This window comes from Cyprinodon variegatus, unplaced genomic scaffold (genome assembly GCF_000732505.1).
Source record: "Cyprinodon variegatus isolate N-32 unplaced genomic scaffold, C_variegatus-1.0 Scaffold2295, whole genome shotgun sequence".
Lineage (NCBI taxonomy): Eukaryota > Metazoa > Chordata > Actinopteri > Cyprinodontiformes > Cyprinodontidae > Cyprinodon > Cyprinodon variegatus.
In genome coordinates, this window is record NW_015152748.1 from 4782 (window position 1) to 14280 (window position 9499).

At 38.0% G+C, this 9499-nt stretch overlaps 1 protein-coding gene across 2 annotated transcripts in view; it reads left to right on the forward strand.

Annotated features, from left to right (window-relative positions):
• LOC107080755 (low-density lipoprotein receptor-like) overlaps positions 1-9499 on the forward strand; it is a 20359-nt gene that overhangs the window by 4320 nt on the left and 6540 nt on the right. For both annotated transcript variants that reach the window (XM_015368960.1, XM_015368961.1), the window contains exons 2-13: positions 950-1072; positions 1182-1304; positions 1417-1797; positions 4325-4447; positions 4540-4662; positions 4792-4911; positions 5087-5212; positions 8201-8372; positions 8463-8690; positions 8782-8900; positions 8991-9130; positions 9240-9381. In XM_015368960.1, coding sequence (XP_015224446.1) covers positions 950-1072; positions 1182-1304; positions 1417-1797; positions 4325-4447; positions 4540-4662; positions 4792-4911; positions 5087-5212; positions 8201-8372; positions 8463-8690; positions 8782-8900; positions 8991-9130; positions 9240-9381 — 1920 coding nt within the window. The remainder of the gene's footprint in view (positions 1-949; positions 1073-1181; positions 1305-1416; positions 1798-4324; positions 4448-4539; positions 4663-4791; positions 4912-5086; positions 5213-8200; positions 8373-8462; positions 8691-8781; positions 8901-8990; positions 9131-9239; positions 9382-9499) is intronic.

Consider the following 9499-nt stretch of genomic DNA (forward strand, 5'->3'; position numbering starts at 1 on the left):
AAAAAAATGTTTAGTTTCACCTGGTTTAAGTTTGTAAAAAAAATCTTCTTTAAGGAACCTTTGGCTATCCGATTATAATCAATTAATTGACTGAAGAAAATAATCAACATATTAAACGATTTTCAAAATAATTGTTAGTTGCAGCCCTACATGATAGGAATTTTGTTTTTATTTTATTTTATTTAGTAAAAAAAAGCATAGTTTTATTTTAAGCACTATGATATACTATTGTTGATCAAGGGTAACCCTACATAGAATTTGATTTTGCTATCTTCAAACTGCTGTGGTTCAGTGCAAAACATTATGAGTAAGATGTGTCTAATTTTAATTTCTATAAAAACTTAAAAGAACTTAGAGAAAGCTTACTTTGCACCACAAGCCCAAAGATTTTTAGCAGAGAAAGGCTGGAATCGAGCTGCGCAAGTAGCCTGAATTGAACTTGCCAACTTTTTCAAACACCAAAATAAGAAACCATAATTATGATTGTTGAATCTCACCGTCTCAACATCACACTGTTTTCTAGTTGCAAGGTTCAGTTTGTTTTGAACGGTTCAGCAGAGCAGTCATTGCAATGGTGAAAATCTTTGGATTAGTTATTTTAGATATTTTCGGGTTGCATTTACTACTGTTGACAAAAAGCGTTTATAATAAATTTAATGTGAAAATTAAATTTTTAAAGGATTTGCATAGATAGCATTTAATCTCCACCTAAACCATTTTTCTTTTTTTGTCTTTGTCTCTTTGTCACAATGGATTGTTTTTTTTGTTTTTTGTTTTTTTTTATTTTACTGATGGCTAAGGCCTTGTCAGCAGGGAAAAGTCACAAAGAAAACATTGATTTCCGTTTATGGTGTTTGATTTCACTTCTAAATTACCCAGAATATTTCAGTATATTTTATTTTACTTTTTAGATTACATCTGAAACCATGTCTTTATGTTTCTGTCACAGAGGCTTTAACGTGTGAGCCCGGCCATTTCCAGTGTGGGAATGGGATCTGCATCCCAGCCCTTTGGGTGTGTGACGGGACAGATGACTGTGGAGACGGCACAGATGAACTTCCTGGTACCTGTGGTGAGCTCTTGGATTGTATTCACTGTTACTTCACCTATTAAAAGGTCTGAAAACTCTCAGTAAAAATAAAGATTGTAAGTTTGTATTTTTTTATCATTATCAACTCTAGTGGCCAAAACATGCAAACCATCAGAGTTTAGGTGCCCAGACCGCGTGACCCGCTGCATACCGAACAGTTGGCGCTGTGATGGAGAAGCTGACTGTGTAAATGGAGCTGATGAAGAGAACTGTGGTATGCATCCTTTTGTAAGCTTCTCTTAAAGGTCTTATTTTGCTGTTCTGTGATTGGCTCCTATTTAATTTACATTTGATCTGACAAACCGTTGTTTGCCATTTCTTTCCAGTTCCCAAGCTGTGCACAGATTCAGAGTTTACCTGCACAAGCGGCCAATGTGTCTCCTCTGCCTTCGTGTGTGACAAAGATGCAGACTGTGATGATGAGAGCGACGAGGCCTCCTGCCCGCCAATCACCTGCAGCTCTGCGTCCTTCCAGTGCAACAACACCGTCTGTGTTCCCCGACTCTGGGCCTGTGACGGCGATGAAGACTGCTCTGACGGTTCAGACGAGTGGCCTGAGAACTGTGCCACAAAGACTCCAACCCGCTCTGCCGTTCACCAGTGCTCCTCCCAGGAATACCAGTGTGGCAGTGGGGATTGCATCCACAGCAGCTGGAAGTGTGACGGAGATACTGACTGCCTCGATCGGTCAGATGAAGCTCACTGTGGTAATTTTTTTTTTTTTTTTTTCGGCTTTTCCTGTGCTAAAGGCGATTCATTCATTTATTCATTTCTTAATTTATTCAATAAGTTTCATTCCTTCCCAAATCGATGCGACTGAATTGAAAAGGAGCAGAAGGGAGAACAATATGGTGATATCGACCCCCTAGTCATTCGGCATCAGTATTTGCATCCATCTTTTCTCAGTTAGCCACATTTACTTTGATTGCATTTTACAGCATTTATTTAACTATTATTTACGTATTTTAATAATCAAAATGTAATACAATCATTATGTCCATGAAGTCTCAGCTTTCATAGTCTTAGCATTGTGTTGTTTATGTGTTTTTTGAATGCCATCATCACTCTTACGTCCATTCCACATATTAATGCCTTTTAGTCTAATGGTTCATTCCTTCATTTTGGTTTGGAATCCGGATCTATTAAAAATATCTGTTCCTTTCAGTTCATTCTGACTCTCTTTTTTTCAAACCTTTCTTGGATGATCACTGGCAATATTTTCTTATTAACTTAAGACAAAACCTGAAGTATTTTCTAATCCCCTAGGTCATAAGAAGGATCCCTGTGTTTTGCTTTGTTAATAGTTTTCTGCACCCTTTTGAATTGCATGATAATAAAGTTTACCTTTATGCAATTTAAACATTAAACTTTATGTATTTCAAATAAATACACTTCTTAGTATTAATTTTGAATATACTTTACTATTGCTTAATCCATAAAAATTATAATTATGTATTTGTTGATAAGCTTTATTATACAAATGAATATGTATCATAATTTGATAGTTTTGTGTTAAAAGTATCTAAAAAAATTTGTTATGAAATTTTAAAATTACTTAAATATTGAAATTTGGTTAAAATATTTTGTGAGCACCGTGACTAGGAGTACCCATTAATGTTCTCCATCCTTCTTCCTTCTCATATCTTTTCAAGAAAAACAGTTAGAGCCTTTTCCTAAACAGTCTAAAAAGCCAAAACAACAAATGAAGAAAAGCTTGAAATCAAGGGTGTAACTTTGCGATAAAAGTTGGTGGGGACGCTCTAAGGATGGTGGCTGATAGACCTACAGCTACTCAACCCAAACGCTTTCAATAGGGTTTGTATTTTCCCAAAAATGAGCTCAAACATATATTTATTGAATGCTTTGCTATTGTTTAGAACACAATAGTACCACAATACATTTGTGGTATTTATAGTTATAGACAGATGCCTGCCTTTAGTGCATTATTTTATAAAGGACTCAAAAACATTAATGTATAAAAAATGGCGAATAACAGCCGATACTGATAGCAAAATTAATATATCATGCATCTCTAGTATGGACACAACTTCACTTCCATCCATCCATGCATGGATTCCCTTTAAGCTGCATCAGTGATTATCCTCCTTCACAAGCAGCAAAATCAAATTTAGAAATTTGTCCCACGTGTCATTGACAGCCAAAGTCTATATATTGAACCTTATATTTCAAAAATAATTTATACACTGGTTTGTATTATTTGTGCTTTAATTCTTGTAGGTTTCTTATACTTTAATTTTAAGTCTGTTACCTGTGAGTCTGGCTCTCTCTTGGTTGCTGGCGCAGCTATTTCTGCGTCTCATTCAGCTACAAAAGACAAAATTATATGTTCAATTTTATTATAGCATTGCATATTTTTTCTTTTAAACTTGGAGATATATTTTATTGCATGTTGCATATCCCAGTAAATATTGTATACCTTTAAATCAGCGGCTCTCCCTAATTGTGTCTCTGCTCTGCTTAAAAACAGATTAATGAATCTTTCTACCAATATAATGATGCCAGAGAAAATCATTTTCAGGATATCTAGAAGCTCTGCAGTCTGATTCTCTGTTCAATAAGAAAACAACAGATATATGTTAAATTTAATCTGTAGTGAGTATGGTTATGAGAAGCCCAGCTTTTTTAACTCATATAAATGTACAATCTGCTGCCATTTTTAGCTCAAAAACGTCTGTATGTGTAACTAATGGATTTTTCGGTGGCATCTCTGATTATTTTTTTTAACCAATCAGTCTCCTAACTTTTATTTAAACACATATCGGAGTAGCTGCCAGTTAAAATTCACTGAGTACTACCGTGAATTTATGTTAAAATGGCTTGCCACAGTAGGTCAGACGGAACCAACTGTATGTTAAAACGGCTTGCCATATCTGGTATCTCTTCTCATCCTCGTAGCTGCTCTATACGCAGTGAATAGCGACACCCGAATAATATTATTTCACAAACCTACAGATCTGATGATGTTTCACCAAGAGGTGGAACTGGAGAGCAACGGGAGCGCGAGAAAAAAAAACACGGATTGAAAACGCTCTGAACACAGACAGCTGCACCCAAACCCAGTTACTGTTGGCTGAAGTAAATCAACGGAAAGGAGGGAAAAAAGCAGAAATTATTGGTGGGGACTGTCCCCCACCATGCCCAAAGTGAAATGGAGATAAACATCTCCATGGCAACCATTTCTCACTTCACTGTTGTCTCTTTTCACCCCTCTAGCCCATTCCACGTGTCGTCCAGATGAGTTTGAATGTGGTGACGGTACGTGCATCCATGGCAGCCGCCAGTGCAACCAGCAGTATGACTGCAGCGACAGGAGCGATGAAGTCGGCTGTGTCAACGGTACACCCCCCCCCCTTCTACTTTTTTGTCCCCATAGACCTGCAGTATCTTGGTGTTGTGTGACATGTTGTACTATCGTGTCTTGTCTCCAGTGACCCACTGTGACGGACCGAACCATTTTAAGTGTCGCAACGGGGATTGTATAACCATGGAGAAAGTGTGTGACAAGAGGCGCGACTGCAGGGATTGGTCAGATGAGCCTCTTAGGGAGTGTGGTAATTACTGACACACTTAAATCTAAGCCTTCTGCTTAATTACTACTTTATGTAACTATTAATGGTGTCTACAGCTTGAAAGTTGCAATTATATTTCCAGAAAAAATGAATGTTTTCCTGTCTCTGCAGGCTCTAATGAGTGCCTCTACAACAACGGTGGCTGCTCTCATGTTTGCAACGACCTGAAGCTCGGTTACGAGTGCTTGTGTCCAACCGGTTACCACCTAGTGGATAAAAGACGGTGTGAAGGTAACGCATGGTTGGACTGTGAACTTAGCTCAGGTTAAGAAAGGATGCCAGGAATCTGTTTACTTTCTGTCTCTGTCACTGGCCGTTCTTTTAGATAATATTGAACTCATCATTTTTAAAGGCTCAGCAATGTCCCATTATGGTTTCAACTTTTTTGTTGTTTTCTCCGAATTAGACATTGATGAGTGTGCAAACCCAGAAACCTGCAGCCAAATCTGCATCAACCAGATGGGCGGCTATAAATGTGACTGTGAGGGAGGTTATCAGATGGACCCAGCAACGCATGCTTGTAAAGCTATAGGTAAGAGTGACATTACTTTTTTTTTTTTATTATTTTAGAACCACAAACTTTATACCTTGATGCCCAAATGGTTCTGAGGTCGACTCTGAATGTTATTAAAACTGTCAGAGGGAAAACACATGCTATCTTGGCTATGTACAGAATGCAAAGTGTTTGGTGCATATTTCCAACAATAGGTATCAAAAGGATGAAGTATTAAAGTTTTTACACCTATTATTTATTTTATCATTGAAATAAATGGCACACTCTGGTAAGATTTTCAAAACTATCGATACTCAAAAGCTGCATCTGGACTCATAACTGATGTGGCCTGTTTTCAATACTAAGGACATACGTTTTGTTTGCATATTTATTGATCATTTTAGAAATCTGGTTTACTTGTATATTAGAAAAATAATACCTCAGACAAACTTAAGATATTTTCAGGCTGTTCTATATTAATTTAGCACTTTTTGCACACTTTCTTAACTAGCATTTGTGATTCTGTTAAAAAGCAGGTGAGATTTTCATGTTCATAAAAATATATATATTTTTGCACTATATCATTTGTGGGGGTTTTTTCCCCCTCCGGTATGAAGAGTCAAATATTTTCCGCGGTATTGATATTGAGTTTTAAAATTTAGTACCGTGACCCTGCATTCACGCATTTCTAGATTCTGGAATGTTCAAACACAACTCAAGCTGTGTCCGATTGGATGGAGATGTCAGATTAGAACATCTATGAACATTTAATTTCAGTGTAGGGACTTTGACTGGTATTTGAACCAATTTAACCCTCTTTTTTTATATTTTTTTTGTTATCCAGCTGTAAAGTAAAGCTCGACTACCTTCTCATTACATCATATTAAACATCGTCCATCCTTCCAGCTATTTTGACCCCCTTCCCTGTCTCTACTGAGGCGAAACATCCAAACTATGATTCAGATTTGAGATGGTGCGGTCAGGGTGATGCGCAGTGTCAAATGTAATAGAACTTTGTCTGATCATACATCCTTCTTCTACATTTGCTGGTGAAGATTATCAGTCATCCTGGTTATAGTCATTAAAAAAAAAAAAATCAAAAAAACTTAAACAAAACAAATCACTGGACTTTATTTTCCAAGGTTAAAGTCTAGGGAAGTCATATTAAAATTTCAAATCATTGTGGCTTAAACATGTATATTAATGTACTCTTTATCAGAACATATTATCCCAAAAGTTAGAACATTTCTATTTTTAAAAAAACCCTGTCTTAAAATCTGTGTTGTTTTTTTCTCCACGTTATCTTATGCAGGCCAGTTAGTTATACGTCAGCTTGAACACCTAAATTCGGCCAATCATATATCAACGGTCATCTGTCAATAAAATTTTTTCAGTCATAGCATCTTGAATCATATGTTGCAGCTAATAAACGCAACTGTTTAAATAAGAAATAAGAATAATTTACTTTCCCATTGAGTTCCGTCCCAGTGTTCACGTGGATGGACGTCTGTGTCTTCGGCAGGCGTAGAGCTACACCAAACCAAGCTTCTGCCGCCCTGGTGTCCTCTTCCACTACATCTTCATCCCCGCTTTCCTCCTATAAATCAAAGATGTATGATGGAGGAGACTCATCCACCTTCTTCGACACAAAACTCTCCTCCTCTTGCATGTTTCCTCTGTCCATAGCGTTCCTTGACAGTGTCGTTTCTAAGTCACCAATTTAGTGCTTTTTGGTCCCAATGGAATTTCCCATTGGGAACCTACTAGCACTAAGTTGCTAACTGGTTAGCAATTTAGTGCTACTTGGTCCCAATGGAATTTCCCATTGGGAACCTACTAGCACTAAGTTGCTAACTGGTTAGCAAGACGCTTCCGACAAACCGGCCACAAGCTTGCAAAGCTTCCGCCACAATCCCGTCCCCTTGATAATCGACCAATCACATTCACTTTATTCACTCGTGTAAAGTCATGCACCACTCGGGAGAATTCGGAAATGCAACGTTTGGAACAGCGACTTTAAAGACGTATTGCTTCCCATCCAGGAATTTTTCTCTATTCAAAATGTGTGGATTAGCTTTGAATCCAGGCTTTATAGAGTACGCCAACAAAAGCCTTGTTATGGCTTAGAAAACATGCAAACTGAACCCTAATCTAGACATTTTGAATTGAGAAAAAGCTTCCTGGATAGATCGAAACGTCTTCGAATTTGGAAAACAAAGTCCAGTGGTTTGTTTTAAAAAAAAAAACTTTTTTAACCTTCTTCCACATATTTACCGTGTCTCTTCACATGATAAACTTCTGGTGGCTTTCTTTCTATAGTGGCCTCTCTTTTTCTTGCCGTCCCTACAAGATTTTTAGAAAACACCACTAACAGCTATGGTGTCCAAATATCCTCTGCAGCTCCATCAGAATTAGCTTACAGTTTTTAAATGCTTCTCTAGGTAACGTTTTAATCTGTTTAAGTCAAGAGCCACATATTGGTTTGCAGTTTTCTCTCTGTTTCTAACTTGTCCGTACTTTAAAACTATGACTTTCTCTCTGACCGTTGGGCTGTGTTCTGAGGTCTTCATGACGCTGTTTGTTTACTGATGTTCTCAAACAAACCTTTGAGGCCTTCACAGAACATCTGAATTTATACTGATAATAAATTACATGGACTTGGACTTTATCCACTGATTAAATCACCATTAGAGACAACACCTCGTTTGCTACATTGTTAAAAGTTTAACTTAATTTGAATTATTAAATCATAAAGTTGGGATTCTAGAAAGGAAGTAGACACACTACAATCAGGAATCAATGTGTTTTGAAACTAGCTTCTTGTATTTTTTTAAATATTTGTTATATAAAAAAACACCTTTAACATATGGCTGTCTTTTTGGTTCCTCGTGATACATTCCAAAAAGAGGAAATTTCATAATATGATGCCATTTCCAAGACCAATGTGTGTACTTAGTGTTTACCATTATTTAAAAAACAGGAGTTGATTTTAAATATATTTAAGTTGTTTGGCTTTTTTCCTTGCAGGTACAATAGCCTACCTTTTCTTCACCAATCGCCATGAAGTCAGAAAAATGACGCTGGACAAAAGCGAATACACAAGAGTAATCCCCCGACTAAAGAACGTGGTAGCCCTGGACATGCACATAGCCACCAAAGAGATGTACTGGTCGGACCTCTCCCAGAAGAAAATCTACAGGTCAGCAAGGTTAAAATAGTGAAATGAATGCAGGATTGTTTCATTTGCCTCTTTAGTTTTGTTTAATTCGTTCCCTTTGGACTCCCTCAGGACTCCAATGGACTCCGCGGAGGACTTCTCTCAACACCATGTAGTGATCGACAGTGATATTGAGGGTCCTGAAGGTATAGCGTTCGACTGGGTCCATGGTAACCTCTACTGGACCGACAGTATTCGGAAAACTGTTTCCGTGGTAACTGCTGATGGTAGCCGCCGCAAAACTCTCTTCTATCAAGACTTATCAAAGCCCCGTGCCATTGTGGTAGATCCACACAGCAAGTAGGTTTTTTTATACATTTTTTAACTTTTCCACAATCTGCTGCCGACGGCATTTTTAGTTGATTTCTCCTCCTATGTTTTCACCTCACAGCTTTATTTACTGGACTGATTGGGGGAATCCTGCAAAGATTGAGAGAGGAGGCCTTAATGGAGTTGACCGCTCTGCTTTGGTCACTGATAACATCGTGTGGCCTAATGGGATCACACTAGGTAAACTCAGTCCCATCTGGTTTCAGCTTCTTTATTTATTCATGTGTACATAAAGCTAATGGTCTCTTCTAACCCTCTTTTTCGGCCCAGATCTGCTGACCCAGCGGCTCTACTGGGTAGACTCTAAGCTGCACACGCTCTCCAGCATCGACGTGCAAGGCGGTGGCCGGCGCACCCTGATCATTGATGAGGATAAACTGGCTCATCCATTGGGACTTACAGTCTTTGAGGTATACATTTAGAGGCCAAACCCGCCAAAATCATGTTCCCTTACAGATTTCTTTTAACATTTCTTTGAGCATTTTTCCAGATATTTAAGTTTGGTTTTGTTTGTTCTAGGAAAAAGTATTCTGGACAGATGTCAGTAATAATGCGATCCTCAGTGCCAACAGGCTGACAGGCAGCGATATCGCACCTGTGGCAGAACATCTTTCATCCCCTGAAGACATCATTCTTTACCATAACCTCAAACAACCTGCTGGTAAGACCATTATATCCCTGACTACTTGTAATGGGTTTTTTTTTTTTAACCTACCATGTATGGAAGCAGGAGTTTATGTGGTAGACTGTAGAAATTGAGCATAACTGTGAATTGGAAT